The 24,025-nt window shown below is 40.0% G+C and overlaps 1 protein-coding gene across 3 annotated transcripts in view; it reads right to left on the minus strand.

Moving 5' to 3' along the window:
* Positions 1–24,025, minus strand: part of usp48 (ubiquitin specific peptidase 48) — a 145,478-nt gene that overhangs the window by 77,798 nt on the left and 43,655 nt on the right. For all 3 annotated transcript variants that reach the window (XM_062544853.1, XM_062544852.1, XM_062544854.1), the window contains 5 exons: positions 22,839–22,921; positions 16,487–16,666; positions 16,217–16,354; positions 14,759–14,908; positions 3,469–3,669 (listed from right to left, as the gene is read on the minus strand). In XM_062544853.1, coding sequence (XP_062400837.1) covers positions 3,469–3,669; positions 14,759–14,908; positions 16,217–16,354; positions 16,487–16,666; positions 22,839–22,921 — 752 coding nt within the window. The remainder of the gene's footprint in view (positions 1–3,468; positions 3,670–14,758; positions 14,909–16,216; positions 16,355–16,486; positions 16,667–22,838; positions 22,922–24,025) is intronic.

Consider the following 24,025-nt stretch of genomic DNA (forward strand, 5'->3'; position numbering starts at 1 on the left):
CTCGTCAAAGTCAAGTCAAATTTATTTATAAAGCGCATTTTTGTAGGCTATATATTTTTGTTTGAATCCAAAATACATCCACACCACTGAATGAGAGCCTTTATCGGAACGAGTCTCGTCACTAGTAGGCTACCTTGCTTTCATCAATAGCCTATCCATTTTTATTATCTCCTGTTGCACTAGTTCGTCGATGTTGCAGCATTTGCTGTTACAGCTGGACTCTCCGAACTAAAAATCAAACTTAACTTTACGTTACGCATGGCTTACGAACTCGTAAATCATAACGATCCGGGTGTAACTGAAACTTGTCGCAAGTCACACGTGAGATGCAAGCAACTTAAACTGTAACTCGAAAGAGCAACCACTATAAATGTTGTAGTAACGAGGGAATCAGCGTCCGTTTCCCCCCTGACAACTTGAAAATGCTGTTCGTCCAAGCTGCTCTTACAGCTGAGGAATGGAAGCTCTTACAGCTGCCTAATGAAATAACTGTCACTTCGGTAGAGGGATTTAAAAAAAAACAAAAAACATTTTGTTCTCAAGCTGACGAACACAAAGATACATTCTAGAAAGAAGATTTGGGACGTGAAAACAGAAACCGTAAACAGCTGGGTGAGGAGCACACAAGACGCGACTATAAATGGCAGGAAACGAATGCTCAATTGCTAAAATAACGGAGGCGAAGAGAACGCAAGAGGGCAAGCATGAATGCAAGCGACAGTAGCCTTGGTTATCCTAGGTTGTTCAGACACTTACGACAGCGTTACGTGTGGTATGAAGCAGTCGTAACTTTTGTCTTAAGTTACGTTACACGTAGACTTGTGAATCATTTGAGTTACATGCGTATCTTTTTACGATAGGCTTAAGATATGCGTAAGGTCTAAGAGCAGCTAACGTGTGCTTCGAGTTACAGGGCCCTGCTTTCTCCACAAGTGAAACACGTGACTAAAAGGCGCTTTGTCATTGGCTGAGGGTGAAGCCCTGAGCTTTGTGAGAGGAGAGCCGGGAAGGAAGAGCAGCGCTTGGGAGCGTTTTAACAGTTTAAAGCTCACAGAAGAAATTAGCGTTTGTGCTGCATGAATTAAATGACTCATTAAATTAAATGTGAATCGAAATCAATGAAAAATTAAATCGCACACAGGGGTGAATCGAGATCGCGATTTTATAACGATTTATCGTGCAGGCCTACGAGGAAGCTTGAGATGCTTGAAGCAGACATATCTACCGGCAGGCTCCTACATTTTAGCACACTGAAGAAGACAGCGGGAGAAGTGACGGAGCTGATGGTTGACTTCATCAAGAGGCTACGAGCCAACTTCACTTCTCGGTTTGATGACTACTCCATCCCAAAAGATATAATTGACTTTATATGTGACCCTGCAGTAAAACCAGCCGACAACTTCTCCTCCCTGGCAAAATCAATTATCCCCTCTTTGAATCAGGCTGCGCTGGAAATGGAAATTATTGACTTCCAAACCACCTCAGTTGTGCGAGATGCGCTCAGAAGTGCGGAGACTGTGAATGCCTTTTGGGTGGGCCTACTTTGCTCCGAGGAATACAGCAACCTCAAGAAAGTCACACTTTACACTCTGACCATGTTCCCTTCCACCTACGTGTGTGAGTCGTCAATCTCAGCTATGAATGCAATAAAAACGCACGAGAGGAATAGACTGACTCACCAAAATCTCGAGAACTGCCTGAGGATTAAAGTGACGTCTATTTCACCAGATATCCAGAAAATAGTAACCAGCGGGAGATGCTACTTTTCACACTAGGTAACCAGTGTCTAAAATCTGAACTGTATTTTTTAAATGAATCTCGTTGTAGGCTAGGCATAATTCAGGCATACAGTAAAAGCACGTCTGCTCTGTCATTTCAGGGGCCGAGCACTCCAGTCCATGGTCGAGTGGATTCAGCGTTTTTGCTTTGTTCTTTTTTGCTCCGATTTGAGTGTTATCAGTTTAATTTTTTGGTGCCACCAGTTATATAAAAGCCTAAATAACACGCACATGTTTTACTTTTCACAGTGTCCGTTGTATGAATGACAACTTGTGTTTTGAATTTCAGAACCAGCGCTGTCCACATTTGTTTTTGCATGTTGTGCGTTAACGCTGCACCTCGCGTGCTTCTTCACTCGTATCCAAATGAAAATAGCATTTAGATTGATTGAAATTCTTCTGTTCTGGAAAATTACATTTCAAAATACAGAGCATTTTTGAAACTGGCAGTCCGATTTTTAAAAAATGCAGTTTTTTTTTCTCTGGTTCAAAAGATCTCACGGGCCAGATAATTTTGCTTGCGGGCCGCCTATTGCCGACCCCTGACCTAGACCTTTACGATCACAAAATACTGGACTTCTTGTAATTCCAAGAATTTCAAAAACTCTGGTAGGAGGCAGAGCTTTTTGTTACCTCGCACCCCTCCTCTGGAATAAACTTCCTCCCTCAATTCGATTAGCAGACCATCTCCCTATTCTTAAGTCTAGACTTAAAACATACCTTTTCAGTGCTTCCATAGTGTGGAACTTGGAACGGACCACCTTTGCTGTGGGCTTGTGTGACTGGTGCCCCAGTCATGCGTCCCATGGTGGCAACTGATTACACCTGTGCTGGTTCTGACTACCCTCCCCCATGCCTTAGTTATTCTGCTATAGCATAGCGGTGTCATGGACATTTCATGTGTCACGCCGTACAACTCCTCTTCTCCCCTCTCCCTTTTACCTCCTTTCTGTCCTGTCATACAACTCCCTCTACTTCCCTCTCTCTCCCAACTCTCCCTCTCTGCCTTTTTCTCTGTATAGTATAACATTTTATAATCACCATTGATATACTTATTAATACCAACCATCATGACTTATAGTAACACTAACCCACTTTATATCTCCCCCCCCCCCCCATACCTCACCTGTGAAGTAAACCATTACCAGCCATCCTTGAGCCTGGCCCTCATCACACCTAAAGTCCTATTCCTATGACTGCCCTAGACCCTTGCCCTGATTCCTAGCCCACACATCCTAGCGACCCATTACTTTTCCTAATACAATTACTACCCATATGGACAATTTATTCCCTACACTGGACTATTTGAACAATAAAAATAACCTTATTGTACTATAACTGACCCTAGGCAGATGGGTTGGGCCCTTGAGTCGTGGATCTGTCTGAGGTTTCTTCCTATATGTGTCTCCAATTCTAGGGAGTTTTTCCTTGCCCCTGTTACTCATGGGCCCTCTCTGAATGGTTACCACTCTGTAAAGCGCCATGAGATACGTGTAATGTTGTGGCACACTATAAGTGAAAATAAATTGAAATTGAGCTTAAACTGCCACCTCGTGTTGTAATTTGTAATACATTTCACGCAGCTGCGTGAATCACGAAAAGCTAGAGTGAAATGTCCACTTCTAAATGGGACCCACTGTAGATGACTACTAAAGACGTTTTAGTGAAAAATAGTGGACAGTTCACTTACTGTCTAGTCTGGGGCCTCCTCCATATCGGCTAAAAAGGAGGCTGGCTGCTTTGAAGGAGATCCGTTTGGCCTCGCCAATCTTATCAGGATGAAGTTTCCCATGAGAGCACAGGAATTGGTCATTTTCAATTGCCTTCGTCGTGATGGAGTCATCAAGCCATTTCTTCAACCAGTCCAATGGCACAAACTCATAGGGATGGCCTGCAATTGACAGGGCACAAATATGAAATAGAATCAGCAATTCATATTTACAAGTCAGAACACCCTCATTAAACTCATATAAGGGTAAACATGCTACAGGGTAATACGTACTGTATTAAATCAGAAACATCAGATCTTATTTACACTTTATACAGGATGGATATAAAATTAAAATCAGTCAACTTTGTTGAAGATTTCATGTACCTTCCCTCCACCATCAATATTTTTGAAGGGGGCATGATAAAATGTGAAGACATACTGCTAGTTCTATTTTCATAAAAAAGCAAAATTTGCATTGTACATCATATTTCCATAATCTCAAGTCTATTCTAGCTATAAGAACATATTTTCACAGAAACAATCATGATGTGTTATAAAATATTGACTTTCCGCCCACATTCATATAACTTTCAATCCATCCACGGGGGTCAAAAGTAATGTTATTCCACTGTCCAGATCTGCATGCAACTGTATTTAACAATTCATTAGATTTTGGTTGTTAACACAAGAAGCGCCAAGCGCCGGTCATTTGACCGCTGAGACGTATTACTTGAAGCGCCATGTTGGTTTGACCTAGATATACCTAGAACTGCCGGGCTGCGGTCTTTTGACCGCAGTGATTAATAAAAGAAAACAATCTTTTCACTCAATTCCAGGACCCTACGTTCACGACTTTTCCTAAATACGCGTGTAAGTTTCCTGTCAGTCGGGCATGAGAATAATATTTGACCATAAAACATATAGTTTATATATGTGCAATATGTATTATATGTGATTTATTTTAATAACTATTTTTCATTTACATGGCATAGTCTATGGAGGCGATTTACGGTGGTAAAATTCAAGTTTGTTTTGAAAACGTTGTGACGTTGTTCTATGAGGCATAGGCCTACGTGTGTAAAAATTATTTTCAGATGAAATTCGTTGCAGCCTATTTAAATTAGTTTCGGCCAAATCATTAATCTGCGCACAACTAACAAAAGACATTGGCAAGCGATTCTTATGAATTATTTCCAGATGAAAATCATTCATCTGCGGGCAAACTTTTCTTATGCATTTATTTGGGCTTTCTTAGTATGCCTACGTACATTCATAGTTGTATATCTTCTAAGATGTATATCTTCCATAGTTGTATCTTTTAATGATATTTTGTCTGTGATCGTACAGCAGCGAGGTTTTCAACGTCGACGAACAATTATTTTTCGTTAATGTTTTTAATAACAAACTCTCTGAAATAAACAGATGAATAACCAAACGTTTTAAAATAAAGACGAATACGCAGTCCAGCAATGAGTTCAAGGCAGGGATTGAACCCGGGTCTACTGAGTGCCAGGTGAGAAAGCTAGCGTTGCGCCACTCGCCGATGTACGATGATGGAAACAATATCCCAGTTTTTGTGGTAAATGAGATGCCAGGGCAAAGTTTTGGTCAATGGAGAGGGAGATAAATGCTTATTACCCTCTTTCAATGAAACAGCAGTCTGCTCAACTTACCACGGATATGCTTCATAAGTCACAAAAACGAACGCAATGTTTATTATTATTATTATTATTCATAATAATAATAATAATACATTTTATTTATATAGCGCCTTTCTAGACACCCAAGGTTAGGACAGTTGCTTGAAATTCTATTTTTCAATAGAATTTCTCTCTTTTCCCCCTGCATCTTTTAGTAGGTTAGGCCTACTGTATTAGTGGTTTGATTTGTGAGGCAGAGCAGTAGGCTGGCTGTTTAGGCAACTCGTGAAAGAATGCACAATCTTGATAACAAATGTGTGTTTCAGAATGTTCGAATTCGCCTGCGTGCGAGTTGTGTGAGAAAATGTGTGTGTAATGTGTGTGTGTGACTGCTGACGAATTCACATAGAAGTTAACTTAAAATTAGTGGTGGGCCGTTATCGGCGTTAACGTGCTGGGTTAACGTGCAACTCTTATCGGGCGATAAAAAAAATATCGGCGTTAATCTATTCTCAAAGTTGGGCTGGCAGCTGGGTCTATACCACGCAAGCTATGATCACTTTCACCTTGATATTTTAGCACGAACACCAAGTGTTTAAGAGTGCGCCTGAAAAAAAGTCTAGGTTGCACTGGTGCACCTGACACTGCTCGGCTGCTTTCTTTCACATGTTGTCATCAACCCCCCTCTCCCTGGCCCGCTTTCTCTTGCTCTCCCTCTCCCTCGCTCTCCCGTGCGCGCTCAATGGACACCTGCCCCTCGACATGCACATGTAATCCAAATAAAACATTCACAATCGTGAAAGCAATGATGCATATTGTGATGCTAATGGAGTTTTGGAGGAGTGTAACAGTGGTCGCGGTTACATGCACATTAATACTCTGATTTCAATTGGAGTATTTAATTACTCTGATTAAAAAATGTCATGTAACTGGAATACTTCGATTGAAATTAGAATTGATCAAATACGATCAGACGACCTAGATTATTCTCTTTCGATCCGAACGAATGTGTCATGTAACAGAATACTCCGATTTAAACCGGAGTATTCTATTCTGGTCCGTGTATGTTTCGTTCATTTGATGATGAGAATCATCAATTGAGAATCCAAAATAAAAAAAATTACTTGTTATTTCATTTTTTATTTATGAATGCGATACGAAGAAGCAAATAACGCTTTGTTTTTCAGATTTTTGTGGTCAGATCAAAAGTAGAACATCTAAAAAACAGACTCAGGAAATTATTTATTGACTTCCATTGCCAGCTGCTGCTTCTGGCAGACTACCAGTCCGAATATAACTTTACCATAGCCTCCACAATTTAACCTAAAGATGGTTAGCCTAGGCTATTTAACCTTCCCCTCAGCAGACAGTCTAGTAGGTCTAATTTGAATTGTTTGCTCTGCTTGTGAATGAAGTTGTGGCCTATATTTCACATGTCTTTCGTCCGAGAGGTTGTAGTGTATTTCACATGTCTTTCGTCCGAGAGGTTGTAGTGTAGTGATCATGGCACAGAAATGTGGCCTGAAAACCGTGTAAACGCCTGCGTGAGCAACCCCAGCATACGAAAACTTACAATGCAAAAAGGTGTTGACTAAATGTAGCCTAAATTATCAGCTGAGGAAGTTTTGTGGGGATATCTATTAGATCATTGTTTTACCCTATTCACCTGCAATGAAACTCTCCATAGGCTTATTATGGAGACTTACTGCCTTATGGTACTGACAGTCAAATGTGAGGGTCTGGCTCAAGGACTAGTGGCGATCAGTTCTATCATTTGTCCACCAGTGAGTGGCAGTACAGCGCCTGTCAAGTTTGAAGACCTCAAAAGCTAGCAGTAGCAAAGAAAGTTTTCGCGTTTGTGACAGTTGCGGTTGTTTGGTTTTTTTTGTAGTCGTCGCAGTCAAGTGAATGATAGAAGACTAAATATAGACTCAGTATGCCTAATGGCAGATGTAGATATGTAGTTTATTTTTATATAGGCTATTCAGGGACCAAACAACGGAATTATTGTAAGATCATTTCTGCTGAGAGTCTGCACACAAAACATCTACCGTTAGCTGACTGCCTAAGCTTGTTAGACTACGTGATTGGAAATAGCTGTTTTGCATATGTGGTAGGTTCATGGGTTTACTTTTTTGTTTCTTTACTTCAGCCCGCCGTGGCAATTTGTGGAATATCGGTTATAGTTATATTTGTTGGTGTTTTGGAAATGTTTACTAAGTACGGTATGCAAGCTAGCTTGTGCATGGGAGGATTAATCGTCTGGGCATCCCTGTTAGGTAGGCTAGCTGTTGTAGTATGTCTGGTGATTTTTGAAAAGGCTATGTTTCATCGTGTGATTTTGCTTTGCATAGTGCCGTGAGCTGTCTATCATAGTGCGATGATAGGGCCTGGCCCTAGAAGTGCCAATCTACGGGACGAGGCTATGTTATTGCTGCTGGCAAAGCATTATTAAAACACTGCACTCTTGTAGGAGTAAAACAAGTGCCTGGCTAATAGTCATAATGTTTTAGCAACGCCATTAAAAGTATCGGTAGCACTTGTGCTGTATGCGGATCCATTCTTAGTTGCGTTTGACAGGTTGCCCAAAGCAGTTGCCGTGGTGTTTGTGCGTTTGCAACAAAAGACAGAGCTTTCATGTTAGCCGTAGAGCATTACATAGTTTCCAAATAATAAACCTCCCCTTTAAAACTGAAGAAAACATAGGTCTAGGCTACCCAATGAGGACAAGTCAGAGCGCATGGAATCAGATCATAACATTCGATTTCTTTATGTTCTCTTATTTGCATGTAGACCGAAGTATTCAACGTTCTGATAATAATCAGAGCAATGATTACTTCGAGTATGAATGTGCATGTAACCGCGCCCAATGTGTTGAGATCAGTAACATGTGACGAACTGAGTAGAATTGTAATCAACCCCGAGGAGGTTGCTAAGGCTTTCAGGGGGCTACATATAAAAAAAAGCCAGTGGGCCAGATGGCATCTCGGCCTCCCTCCTTAAATCTTTTTCTCAGGAATTAACTCCAGCTTGGAGCCCTCTTTTCCAACTTTCTATAGACACTTACACAATTCCAAAAATCTGGAAGAAAGCTATTATTATTCCAGTCCCTAAAAAACCTTGTCCAAAAGATAATAATGACTTTAGACCTGTGGCCCTGACCTCGGTAATAATGAACATTTTTGAGCGTATAATGGTGGGCATTTTAAAACAGGAGGTAAAGCACTTGTAGAAGGGTTGTCACTTGCGCTCTAGCCCCGTCGGTGCTCACAGTCCAGGACCACAGGATAAGCAAAGCTGGCTGGGCTACTTCTGAAAGACTAACCCAGAGAAGACTGGAGCACTCATTGTCATTTGTGCAAAGCAATAAAAAGGTGACATTTTAGTCATTTGTGCACCACAATAAAAAAAGTTTATTTAATCTGAGTGCTCCAGTCTTCTCTGGGTTTTACTTTTAACACGATTCTGCCCCAGATACTTTTAAAAAAGCTCAAACGTATGGAGGTGAACCCCTTTGTTATTAAATGGTACTTTGCTTTCCTCACTGGAAGGCAGCAACAGCTGAGGGTCAACTCTACTCTCTCTAGCATAAAATATATCAATATGGGAGCACCACAGGGGTGTGTAAGTTCTCCAATTCTCTTCACATTATACACCAATAGCTGTAGAAGTGTGAGCAGTGGGCATTATGTCATTAAGTTTTCTGATGATACGGCACTATTGAGCCTTCTGTATACTAACTCAGACACAACTGTGTATCATACAGAGGTACAGCGCATAATGTCATGGTGTGAGGGTCACAACCTTATTTCAAATGCGAAAAAAACAAAAGAGATGATCTTTGATCCCAGGGGTGTGGGTGATCATAAGCCTGTGTCCATCAAAGGACAGGCAGTAGAGCAAGTCACTCAATTTAAATACTTTGGACTGTAAGCTACAGTGGAGCTCTCATGTGGAGTATGTTTGTTCACGCATCGGTCAACGGCTTCATTTTCAGCGTAGACTGAGGGTCCATGGTGTGGATAGGTTCATTATGTTGTTGTTTTATAGAGCTACCATTGAGTCCATAATACGCTATGGCATCACAACATGGTTCTGCAACCTGACCGTAAAAAACAAAGCACAACTCCAGAACCTTGTGAAGAGGGCAGGGGAAATAATGGGGATTCAGCCCCCGTCCTCCTTAAAGGAGATCTTTGAGGACTCAGTAAGGAAGTTAGGCCTCAAGATAGCCACAGACCCAACCCATGTCCTAAATATGGAGTATGAGCTGTTGCCTCTGGGCAAAAGATACCGACTCCCATTCTGTAGGCTTAATCGATTCAAGTTCTCCCTAGTAACATTATCAATTAAGCTACTCAATGATGGAGCAGGGCAATAGTGCAATAACTGAAGGGGCATTTGTGCAATAGCTAGTGGCTGGCAGCTTCTTTTTATACTATATTATCTGATGAGCTGTGCTTGTGTTGTGTGTGGGGTGTGTGTGTGTGTGTGGGGGGGGGGGGTGCATGCTATAGTGCTTAGTTGTTTTTTATAATGGTGTTGGGGAGGGGGGGTACCATACTGTATGCTTTAATGTTTTATGTTGTATGTATGTCATGTTAAAACCTTGTGTACCGCCGATGCTCCTGTTGCCCAAGACGAATTTCTCTCGTAAGAGAGACAATAAAAAGTACTTACTTACTTATAGCAGACGTTAGCTAAATCAATATTAATTCCGGTTAGCATCATTGCTGCAGAAAGTTGATTAAAACTCTTACATTCAAGTCACTCTTGCATGAGTTGACTGATAATCTCAATACCAATGTTTTCCAACTCCAAAACTCGAAAGGAGAAAAAGTATTAGCCGACATTGAAATTTACAGTAGGCTAAACACTCGTGGGGAAACTGAACAGTCCAACCAGTAAACTATGATAAACTAGCCAACTATGCTACTTTATTTACATGTTGAGGCTTCAAACAGACAGCTGAATTAAAGAGGCAGAGTTGTAATATCAATATTAGGCTACAATCTGCTTTAAGTGTGCTGTCATGAATATCAGAAATTTCAGTATGTAGAATAGGCCTCTAGGCTTTTTGTTGTTAAAAAAACAATATATGAAAGGACAGCGATAAAAAGGTGACATTTTAGCGTTAAAGGTGATGCAATGAAAAATGTGGGTGCACCTACATTTTGTGCTGGTGCACGTCAAATTAATCTAGATTAATTTCAAGATTACAGTGAGATTAATCTAGATTAAAAAAAAATAATCTATGCCCACCTCTACTTAAAATGTAGAAAAAATATAGCTCTTTTCAGCAGACATCGCAAACATACAACATTTGCAAAACTGGGAACATCTTTAATTTTTTTAATATATGTTTTTTGGAGCGATTTCTGCCTTTTCTTGATGGGATCTGGAGAGGATCACTGAGTGGGAGATGAACCCGGGTCGCCGGAGTGCGGCACAGGTGCTTCAACCAGTAGCGCCACAGCTACTTCCGCGGGGGCAGACATTTTTCAAAGTTAATACCTAGGCTCTCTACGAATGGGCCATGCATTACCAGTGCATGGCTTTGAATATTTTAACCGTTACCAACAAATATAAGGGATTCAGTCAGTCGAGTTTATTTGATATTCACGGCATGCACTTGAAACGCCGATCAAAAGTTCTGACATGTTAAACTGACGTTAGTCATTAATTCACCAATAATCCCCAATCTAGGTGTGCAAAGCTATAATAGAGACATATTCAAACAGATTGACGGCTGTAATGAAAGCAAAAGGAAGTTCTACAAAGTATTAAGTCACGGGTATGATGACTTTTCCAACCTTGTTATTCAAGTTTTAAAATCTTTATTATTTTTCAGAACTGTTGACTTTTTTCTTTTTTTTATGAAGTCAAGAGGGTCAGCACTTAACAACTGATCAGAGGGTTACAATCAGGGCTCTAAATTAACACCCGCCAACCCGCCAAATGCGGGTAAAAATTCATTTTGGCGGGTATAAAAAAACCCTTACTAGCCACTTTGGCTGGTGGTGAGTGATAGAAGAAAATTGTGTCCTGATTAGACCGGTATGACGGTGCCGTCGGCACCCCACCGAGGGCCGCAACAAACTTTCAGTTTTGCACCTGTGGGCTGCGGGACTGCCATCAGGGTGTCCAAACTACGGCCCCCAATGCACTTCAATACGGGCCGCCGAGCATGCAATAATAGTTTATCATAAATCCGGCCGGCCACGCACTAGGTTAGCTATTTTTTTCCCAGCAACGATGTTGTGGTTGACAGAGTAATGCTTTACACTCTTCTTATAGAACGTTTACATTTACAATGTCAATATCAAAACAGCATGTTACACAGAGATGATAGGCTACTCTTTGAAATCTCTGCAGCAAATCTAATTTGCTCTATGTTAGGCTACTAATAACGTTACTCATAACGGAATTGGGAACGTGTTTTGAATGCGCATGAAAGGGAGAGAGAGCACCAGCTGGCTTGTCATTGTGATAACTGATATCTCCTTTTTATAAGAAACGTAAAAGAAAAACGCAAAGACAACAGTAGTTAGGTAAACTGTCAGAGTGCAGGCATAGCAGGCACTGAGTGGAGCCAGTAAGAATCTTAAAGTGACAGTGCACCATTTATAAATGAATTAAACAGCATCGTATTAACCGTATTTCTTAACAAATGTATTTTCTACAACAAAATAACTTTCTCATTATTATCATTTAAATAATTCTATATGTTAATAGGTCAATATTTAATGGGTTGTGGAGAACGAAAAAAAAATTTGGCGGTGGTTGGGAGGTTCGGGGTGTGTGAGTGGTAATGTTATGGGCATGTCTAATTTTGGTCAGAAAAAAAATGGCTAGTTGAATTTCTGATTGGCCAGTAAGGAAAAAGATCTACTAGCAAAGTTGGCTGGTGATGAAAAAAGTTAATTTAGAGCCCTGATTACAACTGTTGACTTTTTTCTAATTATTTTGATGTTGTACAGCTACATTTGTAAATAAAACTGGAAAAAGTTTTTTTTTTTTTTTTTTTTTAAATAGGTTTTGATTTCAGGCTGTAAGACAAAAAAAGCAACTATTTCAAAAGGGTATGATGACTTTCTATAGGCACTATATCTGCAATTACTGTTTGGTTTTTGTTTATGTAAAGGACGGCTGGGCGATATGGCTAAAAAATAATATCTCGATATTTTTAGTCCATTTCACGATATACGATATATATCTCGATATTTTTAAATTTTCTCAAAAGAACTTCATGAATTCTAACTTTTACCCTATGATGTTTTAAATCATTTCAGTATGATGCCGCAGGCTAGGATCAATCATACCAGTCCAACCCTGGAAATTATATCCACATTAAAACATTCTTAGTGGTTTCTATCTTAAATTTGTATTTATTTTTATGTAGATGTAACACGCACAAGCCTTCTTAAACTGCATGCTTTAGAAAGTTAACGTAATGGAAATGTACAAAATAACTAGCCTACTTTTTGGCTAGCAAAGGCATCCCCGTTTACCTAATTGTCCTAAACATTGCGTTCGTTTTTGTGACTTAGCCTATGAAGCATATCCGTGATAAGTTGAGCAGACACTGCTGTTTCATTGAAAGAAGGTAAGCCTAATAAGAATTTCTCTCCCTCTCCATTGACCAGAGTGTTTTTCCGGCATGAGCCGAACCTGCATGTTATTAGGGCGGTCTTATGTTGCCTCCCTGCGGTTACAGTTTTAATTACAATACCGCACCTTCGGCATTCCCGATCTGCAGGAAAAAAAGGAGCATTCTCAACCCGTACCATCTGTATAGGCTACTTAACTGCAACATGAGATCTATTCGTATAATCCACCTATGAAAGTTTAGGCTATGTTCTTATGCAGAAAAATGATCAACGGTGGATGGACAACTTTTTAAAAATGTCTTGCATCGTTGCGCTGACACAATATAGCTTAAACGCACATCTTTTGTTGTCAGTAGTTCAACACATTTCTGCACATAGGAAGACGGATGTGAGGGAGCTATTTTACATGTATTTTAATCACAAAAAAGAACATTTGCATCAACTGAAACAGCCCCATTGGATATCTATAGGCCCTAATAAGCTGTTTCAATGTTCAAAATTTCCAATGCCTTATCGGGTTGTATCCGCAATCTATCAAGATCATTAGCAATCTATCAAGATTGCTAATGATGTATGAAACTGCTCTTGGGGGGTGGGGGATTTTTTTCATTTGTGTTCGAAGGCACAGAGGTCAGCTGGGGATGGTACAGTTCGCTTCCAACACCGGCTCTCACCCAGTGCTGCTGCTGCCCATTTCAGAGCCCTTAGAATTGCTTTGTGGTAGCCATCTGAATGGAATGCCTTAGTCGGCACGGCATAGATGCTTGGAAAATGACTCAAAAGTCGAAGACTAGACCAGACTAATCGTTATAATATTTTGTAATCTTATGTTTCAAATCACTTGATCGCAGATGTAACAGCACCCTCACCAATTTGAGTTGACAGTGGGAACTGGATAACCTCGCAAAGTTCATGCTCGTCTATTTGCGCAAGTGAAACCGAACTTTAGGCTAGATGTGACGTGAATTTTATGTCACTAATGTCACTAATGTTATTCAGGTAGTTGTCATTTCAAAGAAATTACACTGCTCCGTTTAAAATGTTACCTTAGCTAGGCGGCTAGCTAGCTGGCTAGCAACCAGACAGTAACCAGCAGCAGCATGGTCTGATATTAAGTTATTTTCTTAACAAATCCATGCACTAAAAATTACAATATTAGGCTTGAAATGATCGGAAAAAACTTACAGATTATGACAAAATATTCCAAAATACAGTCAACAAATCCAGAAAGCCATAATGACCAATTTATTGATAACATTTCACAAGTCTCCCATGACATTAATGCAGCGAGGGCATACTCTGGTCTGCATAAAGGGGGATTCCCTCCCAACCCCCTTGCAATAATAGAACGCAGAAATGGTCGAACGTTGGGCCCTCTCGCTCCGCTTTAACCCTCTCTGCTATTCCCTTCATCATACTAAGAAATTGGCATGCTTTAATGTCAGTTATTAGCTGTTAGCTAATTAGCTGGTTAGAATTGCATTGAGCTCAATGAGAATGAAACTTTATGAGGATAATACATTTTTCATTCACAAAGAAAATTGATGTCCTTAAAGGTTGAATATTTCCTCGTTTTTTCATTTAAGGCATTAATATCAATTTCCAAAAGATGATTTTATATTTAACTTTAAGCATGTGTTCCAATACTTTTGGAGGGCACTGTATATTCACTTTTTCCAATATCACACTACCCCACGATATAATGCTACTATATAAACTGATGTTACAGATTGTGTTACGTTTCACAATTATTTAAAATGGCAAAATTTTAGATTTCACTGACATTCTTACTAGTATTTGTTCAGTTCAACAATTCTTAAAAATCTTACAGGAGATGACAGGAAAAACTGTGAAAAACTAATAACATGTCACACTTCAGTGCTGCTAAGGCAGAATTAACTTCTTTACTCAGCATGTCAGCTTCTCTGATAATAAACAGTATTGTCGTCACTCCATAGTGCAGTTCCTAGACATGAATGCTGTGAGGTTGTGTTATGAAAATTAAATGTTTTTACCGACCGTCTTCTGCAGGCAACAACTTGTAGAGCTCCTTCACCTCCTCGTGTTTGGCTTTGCCCTTGTCTACACTCTGTTTTCGCATCTCAGCCATCTCACTGCACCATTCCTCAAACTTCCGATTGTCCTTTTCAACAAGCTTCTGAAGAAATTCTTAAGGACAAAAACACAACCAACACCAGATAATGTTAATTGGATAGCATTATTTTATTGAAATCAACACTAATATGCATGTACAAATGCATGGATAAATATCCTCTTCTAAATATGGCTGCAACAAGATGGAATTTCACATTTGATAATGAGGCATCTACCAGACAGGTCTTAATCAACATTTAAGCGAAAAGGATGTTTTTCTGAAAGAAAATACACCAAATAAGCCATGGAGACAATATTTTTCATTGATCAAGCAGTAAAGAGCTAGCACCAGCATAAGCTAGAGTCCAAAATCGCAAACAGTGGATTAGCTAAGGGCGGTGAGCTAAACACTTTCAAAATAGCATTTCTTAACCAGTACTAAGTACCAAATATGTGTTCGTGTGGAGGCACCAATGACACACAAAACACTTCAAATCCCAGAAAGGGTGATTTTTTCATAATATGGGCTCTTTAAAAATAAACTGCAGTTTCTTATAATCCACCCAATATGGACAACTTCCTCTGTCAATTTCTGACTTTTCAAGTGTTGCAAGATCTTTGCAAGTGAATATGCGATGAACATACGCATAACAACAACACCACAATGACAAAAATAACAATAACTAGAAAAGCACTCTGAGAGCGCAGACCTCCGCCAGGCGCCTTAGTTCCCCCCACATTTGTGGTTTGCACCAAAAATAACACTTTTATGCTATCACCTTTCTTCAAGCCGTTCTAGAGATATAACGCGCAAAGCATGAGATATGGCTGTGACTTTTATTTTGACACACAGGAAACACTTCAGCAGGATGTGTAGTTCAGGGAGAGCCAGATTGTATGCTTAGAAGCTGAGACCATTGGATTCACAGATGTGCTGATTAGCCTGGGAACTACTCTGGGAGCTTAACGAGCGCAGCTGCCTAGGCCATTAATGACATCACAGCCTCCATTCAAGTCTATGGGGGAAGATGTAACAGCCTTATCACGCAATGTTAATAAAGAATCCTTTAGTTTCCCTGAAAACTTCATCTAAATCCATCCATTACCTTTTGAGTTATCTTACTAACAGACAGACAGACAAACAAACAAACAAACAAACAAACAAACAAACAGACTGACAGACAGACAGACAAACGCCGGTCCCCGATGAAAACATAAACTCCTTGGCGGAGGTAATAATAATATTAATGATGATAATGATCATAATAATAATAATAATAATAGTGAAGAACATTATAAAACAATTGGCCCCCAATAAGAAAAGCAGTCTATGTATCTTCACAATCGATGATTCGGGGGAGAATCACCCTTCATGTAAATTACCTGGCACCTCTACATTGGTCTCATTCCTGTCCTCTTGTTCTGTCTGGCGTTTGTACACTAGCATGTAGGCATTTCGAGAGCAGTGGTCTCCTCTGCCACATTTGGGCTTCCGGGTCTGGGATATTTTGACAGTTTCCGCTATAATATGAAAATGAGTCAGTTGAATTGAATAAACAAACAAATACATTGACCAAAATGTCTCAAAGTTTTGGCAATAAGCATGATCTCAGATCTTTCCACTGGTCAAATATTAAAAATAACATGTATTACCAATGTCCTCCTCAAGTCCCAACTGCAGTTTCTTGCCCTCCATTTTCTCAATCTCCTCATCGTTGAACTTGTACCAGTCGTTGGAGAGAGCATCTTGTACATGAGCAATGTAGTGACCTGAATATGCACTGATGCCTCGATGGATAAGTACGGCACTCAGCTCAAAAACACACTTGTCCTCTAGAATAAAAATGTGCAATAGCATCCACATTTGAACAAAAGACACATAAAACTGTTTGACTGTTCTAAACAGTTTAGAAAATGTAGTTAAGAAAATAGCTTAGAGAATATCAAAAACTAGCACTAATCTCCTATATTTTCAACTTTACCTTAAGACAGGCAAATTAATAAAGCCATCAGCAGTAATCAGGGTCCAAACAGAATTATGCAAGAATATAGTACTGGGAATTGATCCTTCGGTAAGTCCCGTCTCCCTTTGTTACGGTTGATAAGTCTGATAAAGTCCAATAAATTTGACCAAAGTTGACTAGAACTGAAATGGTAGCTGCAAGCCTGTCTGAAAATTACAATCCAAACGCTCTTTTGAAGATGTAAGGACCTGATATTGTTTAGAATCCGACAAAGGACTGCAGTATCTCATAGAGGGATATGTACAAAATGCAAACCTAGCTTTGTTGGGTAACAAACTAAAATGAAGTGAGTAATTGATATGAACTGATATGAACATACACACTGTAAACTACAGTCTACACGGCACAATATTTCTTGTCTTGTCTATGCACCACCTGTCTACACTTGTATCAACATAGGATCATTCCGTGTCAAATCACCCAATTTCAGCTAAATTTGGAAAGTGACCCTCTCCAAAAAAAATTGAAAAAAGCACAGGTTAGGTCGAGGGTCGGCAACCTGCGGCTCTTTAGCGCCACCCTGGTGGCTCCCTGGAGCGTCTTCGAAAATTTATGAAAATGAATGGGGGGATTTTTGTTTGTTTGTTTTAATATGGTTTCTGTATGAGGACAAACATTCTTAATGTTTTCCAATGTTGTAAAAATGTGCATAATAAATATTAAAGTTCAACATTTCTGTCAACGAAGATTTGATAGCCTGCGACACACGTTTCAGGGAGGCGCCGTGCCAGGCAGGTGGCTGTAAACCTAGTTGTAAACAAACCGGCGGGTGTGTCAGCATGGACCATGCCATGGATCCCAAATAAAGAGAAAGATAGCCGATGAGATCAGAGAATTTAAGGCAGAATGGACCGAATAATTTGCTTTCATTTCCATTGCGGGAGGACGAGACGAAACTGTTCCGGAGGTGTGAATTAAATGCAATTTTGTTTTACTGTCTATGATTAAACGTTGCACATCGTTGTCAGCATTTGCAAGCCGTTGAAAAGCATTCATTAGGTAGTGGTTGCAAGGTTTTAGAACAGCTCATCTCATCGCGAATCTACCAAGACAATGGCCCTACTTCCAGTCTCCTAGTCAAAACAGAACTTTTCTCTATTGTCGTTGCTTGTGTGTGATGGCAATAAAACTCACTTTCGGACACGTAATACATTATTTCACTTTGCCTGATAACCGAGCTAGCTAGCACAGTAGGCCTACATAGATAGTTATATGGCAAGGGCTAGTAGGCTAAGGTTTGCTAGCTAAGTAGCTAAGGACTGTGGTTAAACGTGTATTGTGGCAAACTAACCTGAAATAACATAAAACCGAAACTTCTCTATCGTCATTGCTTGTGTGTGATTAGGGTTGGGTACCTATCGCATTTGAACCGATATCGGTACCGGTGCCGGTGCCTGAGGTTCGGTGTCGGTATTCAACGGTATTTTTTTCGATACCTTACCCTTACTGAATCTGTAACACCTTGTTTGTATCAACTACAAGTTCCACAAAATCAAATTTATACATTGAGAATGTTTTTAACACAATAGAAACCCCTCTCATTTCTTAAGTAGCCTATGAACATGAACAATGGATAGTGGAAGTTTTTTTAAACAGACTCCATCAAACCCAAACATAGAACAAATAATTAGTCCATTGGGTTATATGATGATTTAGCTATTTTAGGCCATGTTCATGAAAAAAGCAATCCTTCCATCTTTGTTTTGTGCAATTTAACAGTAGCCTAGGTCAGCGGTATGCCAGGCATCATGTTTAATAAACCGCCCCTTTTTAATGAAAACATAAGACTACTATAGAGTTTACAAATGGTTTAGAAGTTATTCATTTAGTCATTAATTAATTACAAAATGTTTTAAAAGTTCGTTTTTTAACACCTCTGCGCCATAGCCCTTTTCATCTCGCATAGGCTATCTCCTAGAAGCAGGTGGTATGCGTTCCACAGTTTGGGAATCCCTGGCGGATCCGGGCCAAATACATTTTGCTATCTGGGTAGATTGTTATCCACTCCTTACCAGTTCTGTTGTTTAAATTACTTCGTTTCAGTCAGTTTCTAACGTGAGTAGTAGGCTGGCGAGTTTGGTCGTTCGGTTATCCTTTGACTAATAAAACATTCCATGCCATCGTGAATTATTATAGCTCGTCTTGATGCAGCGCATTGTTCCACCTTGAAACGCTACGCATAGTCTGTCTGTCAGGTTAACTGTACGTGTAGGCTAACCAGTAAACTGTTGCGTGGGCCTACAACGTGTATAATTAAATTATAGCATTGCATCGGGGGGAGTGAATCCGTTAAATATGCCGTTTTAATGAGTCATATTTCTCATTCAAAATAACAGAGCAAAGCGAGCGACAGAGAGAAAATAGAAACCGTAGTAGGCTATGCCAACAACAAAAGTTCTCTCAAAACATTGCGCTGCTCGCGTTGCTTGCCGTCACAATTGACAGCAATGAAATTAAACGAATTGTATAGTTAATGTTTGCTCGCATCGCGGTTAGGACATAGTTTCTATTTTTTTATGACCATTTATCTGCTGACTGCTTGGAGCAGCGCAGCAAAGGCTACGGTCAATATCCTTAGAGCAAGTTGTCACGACAAATACAGTGAGTATTTGGCAAATAGCCTATATATTATTAATGCTGTTAACACATCATTATCATCTAGTAGGGGTGGCACGGTTCACAAAATCTACGGTTCGGTTCGTATCACGGTTTAGGGTCACGGTTTTCGGTTCGGTGCAGTTCTTGTTGTTGTGCAAGAGGGAAGACATTGATGATTTCAACAATCTTTTCATTTATTTGGCAGGGATGGTGCACCAGCACAAAATGTAGGTCGTCCACCCATATTTTTCATTGCATCGCCTTTTTATCGCTCTCCTTTCATATAGTGTGAATGATTTTTTAACAAGATGTAAAGCTTGTCTTTATTTGAAACACACACACATTATGTAATTATTTATTCATTCTATATACTGACATGTCTGATATTCATAACAGCAAACTTTATGCAGATTATAGCCTACTATTCATTATAACTCCACCTCTTAAATTCAGCTGTCTGCCTGAAGCCTCAAAATATTGTAAACAAAGTAGCAGGCTAAGCTCATCATACTCTACTGGTTGGACTGTTCAGTTTCCCCACATGTGTTTTAGTTTCAAGGTAAGCTAATACTTTTTCTCCTTGGGACAGGCCCTTTTAAGCCTTGGAGTTGAAAACATTGGTATTTAGATGGTCAGTCAACTTGAATGCAAGAGATTTTATCAAATGTCTGATGCTAACCGTTTTTAACAGTAATTTAGCTAATCGTCTTCTGTGCGTCATTGCGTTCACGATTGTGAATGTTCTATTTGGATTCATGTGCATGTCGAGGGCGGGTGTCCATTGAGCGCGCACGTGAGCGGGCCAAGGAGAATGAGTTTACTTCTACTGTTTGGTAAAGTTGCACGCATAGTCTACAGTTGCGGAAGAACATGCTTCCACCCGAGCAGGGTCAGGTGCATCAGTTTGACCACGCTAGGGATGATCTCTTGCACTTGCCATTTCTAAAACCTTGCGCGCAGCACTCAAAACTCCATACTCCTACTCTCGCACGTAAGGGAAACACGTCGTCACATATGTGAATCAATTGCGCATGCCATAACTAGCCTGAACCGTAGGACCGTACGACGAAAACACACTCCGAACCGTGACATGCGAACTGCACGGTTCGGAGCATTTTTCAAAAACCGTGCCACCCCTATCATCTAGCCATGATACATTTCAATAGCATTCAAACATTTCTGTCACAGATGCTTTGAACTATTTAAAGTCCTGTTTTACCGTTTTGAATGGATCCAGCTCACTCGCGATTCAGAAGATGGGTACATTTCATTGCACTCCGTCAACTCTCAGTTTTATTTTAAGTTCTTACCAGGGATAGGCCTACTATTTTGATTCATTTATGCCTGCTCTTGGTGCAATACATGCAGGCTTAAATGGTGCATATTAAGTTAGCCTATTCAATTTAGTTTTTGAGACCAACATAAAGTTAGCTTACACTCAGACATGACGTCAGATGGCGCACTCCGCTCCTGATGCACATGAAAGTACCGAAATTTAGCACCGTTCAATTTCACGTGAAGCAATACCCGGTAATACCGACGTGATTCGGTCGGTACCGGTAAAAGTACAGGGGTCGGTACCCAACCCTATGTGTGATACAAATAAAACACACGTTCGGACACAATAAACCATTTCATTTATCCTGTTAACCGACCTGGCTAGCTAACGTTTGCACCGTAATGGGAAGTGATGTTCGCTAGCTAGCGGTTTTGAACACACAACCTTACAAGCTGTTTGCAGCTCCTTGAGTCACGGTAAAATGTCATGTTTGGTACATAACTAATTTAGATACACTTATGATGTTGGTGCTTGCGTTTCTTTACGAATCTGCAGTCAAGTGACATATCGAACAGAGTAGAGTCGGACTAGTTTGGGAATGGAAAAGGGGCTTATGTGCACTAACCGCGAATCATCATGAATTTCCCCTTATGGATCAATAAAGTCCATCTATCTATCTGTACCGTAAAGAAAGTCTGGCTGCTGCATGAAACGTGCATGCAATCATGGAGCGGGGACAGACGTGACGTTGTGTTGGGAGATGGAAGGACAGAGTTTGCAGCAACTTTGCATGTGTTCTGTTCTGTTGCACCGCACCAACATTTATTAGTTCCTGTGCGCAAGTTCTAAAAAGCCGTCTCCTTGAACAAAATAAAATGGCAGTAGATTGCTGCTGGGCTATACGTCTTCGTGAATAGCTAACAATTCATTGCCATCATAGTGAAGCATGAAGCGGTTACTGAAATATCATGCTCTGTGGATGATTCTGCCTTTTTTATAGCAAGGACAGTAGCCTAAGTTTCCCCATTTATATCATGTTTCTATTGTGGAAATATCGTTTCACTAGGTTTTTACGTGGGTTACTTAGGTTGGCCACTGCACATAATTGTGCCCTTAACGACCGTCCGTCTCCATAGGATAACATGGGGAAACTCGACCGCCGACGTCGGGCCGCGGGCCGGGTTCGGGTAGATAATTCATATTAATGTGTCGGGCTACATCGGGCTCGGGCTTTGAAAGCCACGGGCCGGGTCGGGTCGGGTTGTAATTTTCAGGCCCGTTGAGAACTCTACAAGCGCTCACCCATATTTCAACATGGCGCGTGTAAATGGAGGGTCGGGTCTGAGCTATGAATATTTAAATGAGGACTTCTGAGCCAATAGGAATGCTTCGAATTGGTGGTAGTGGTAATTAAACATGAATGAGGCCATATTTATGAATGGGAAATGTTGATTTTGGTAACAAACCATTGGAAATCTTACACAATGTCCCTTTTAAATGCACATTGATAAGTACTTATTCCATGAACACTAACCTTGGGTCTCTTCAGAGTGTGCACAAACATTCAAATGATCATTCTGTGTTGCTTCACTTCATTATGTTCATATGTCTATGCTTAACGATTCTTTTGTTTACAACCTCACGGCTGGAACGGTTTCAAATATGGCTTTCAAAATAAAAGCCCCCTGAAACAGAATAGGAGGAGGGCAAAAATAAATAAATAATCAAATCAAATCGTGGCTTTAAAATGAAATTAAATCTAGGATTTGGAGAATCGTGACACCCCTACTTTTCATGCGATCATAGTCGTGCTCCTAGCACTACCATTCAAAAGGCCATTTGACCCGAAAACGGAAATATGGTCAATCCTGAAAGTGGAGCTTACATTATAATTATGCTTTTAAATGAAAGTTTGCCATTCACAAAAAGTCCCTAGGTTGCATTTTGGTGAGAGTTTCGCTTTAGACAGAAAGAGGCAGAATTCTGCTTGGACCTTTCATAAGCTTCAGTCAAGCTGTGAAATCGATTCAAACTAATTCTAGCCAAAAACACCACAATTCAGTGCATTGAGGGAGAAAAGGTGAGCACCTTTACAGGACAATACCTTTCCTTTCCAGAAATGGTCCCATATCCAGGATCTCTGGGAAATTAATGAAGGTGTTTAGCTTCTTTTTATGACCCGTTTTCCTGTGGAGTATTCAAAAAGAGGAACAACCAGAGATTCGATTAGTCCAATTAATCCATCTATTCCATTCTTTATCAATTAAATCAACTATGCTTAAGCAACATTATGCAACACTTGACCACTTTTTGAGGCATCATCTTCAAATGTATTTATTTTTTGATTATGACTGAATTGCGTACAAAGCCATTGTAAAATGGAGCAACGCCACTAATTGATGGGCAACCATTCAGCTATAAGAAATATACTGTAGACCTTGGTGAATTATGAATGAATCATTATATCTATCTTTATTCTATTAAACCTTGCCAGGTGTTCTATGTAGCAATCATTTTAAAAGAAGAATTGTTTAAACTCATCACATCACTCTGCTCTCATGGTAAGACTGAATTACAATGTGTGTAACATTCACATCATATTTACATTTATTTATTTAGCATTCATCCAAAGATGACTTCCATAAGTCAATTCTATCAAAAGGGACTAAATTACAGCGTAACGATGGAAATAGCCGGGAATTGAACGCACAACTTCTCATGCTACTGCATGCTATCCCAGCTCCTGAACCACTAAGCTACCACCTTCCCTTAGTGTCCCTTAGCTGATCTAAAATCCCTAAAACCTGTGACCTCCTGGAGCCTATTGGGGCAATTCCATATCAGTTGGAACAGGTCCGACACCATGGTCCTCAGTTTTTCCTGATTTTTGGTGCACATGTTCCTCCATGTCTCATTAGAAGAAAACCAAAATTTTAGCTTGTTATCTTGTTTGGTTTCTGAGATATGGCTCTTCAAATGTGGATAGACGCATCCTAAAAAAAGGCTGAAAATTCCTGTATTTAATGAGCACCACTTTTTTTTAAACCCCTCTCCTCTCTTAAGGCTACCATATTATTTTCTACAAATTTGAACACTGGGGCAGTACCCTGTGTTGTTGTCCAAAATCACAAAGGAATTACAGTCCTTCCCACCATTGGAGACTTATTCATCGAAACAAACCCATATTTTTTTTGAAAGCAATGAAAAAAAAAACCCTGTTTTTGTTCTCTTATGGTCATGAATGGCTAGCACTCAGTTTTAAAACTCTACATATATATAGTCCATGAGTAA

The sequence above is a fragment of the Sardina pilchardus genome, chromosome 9 (genome assembly GCF_963854185.1).
Source record: "Sardina pilchardus chromosome 9, fSarPil1.1, whole genome shotgun sequence".
NCBI lineage: Eukaryota > Metazoa > Chordata > Actinopteri > Clupeiformes > Clupeidae > Sardina > Sardina pilchardus.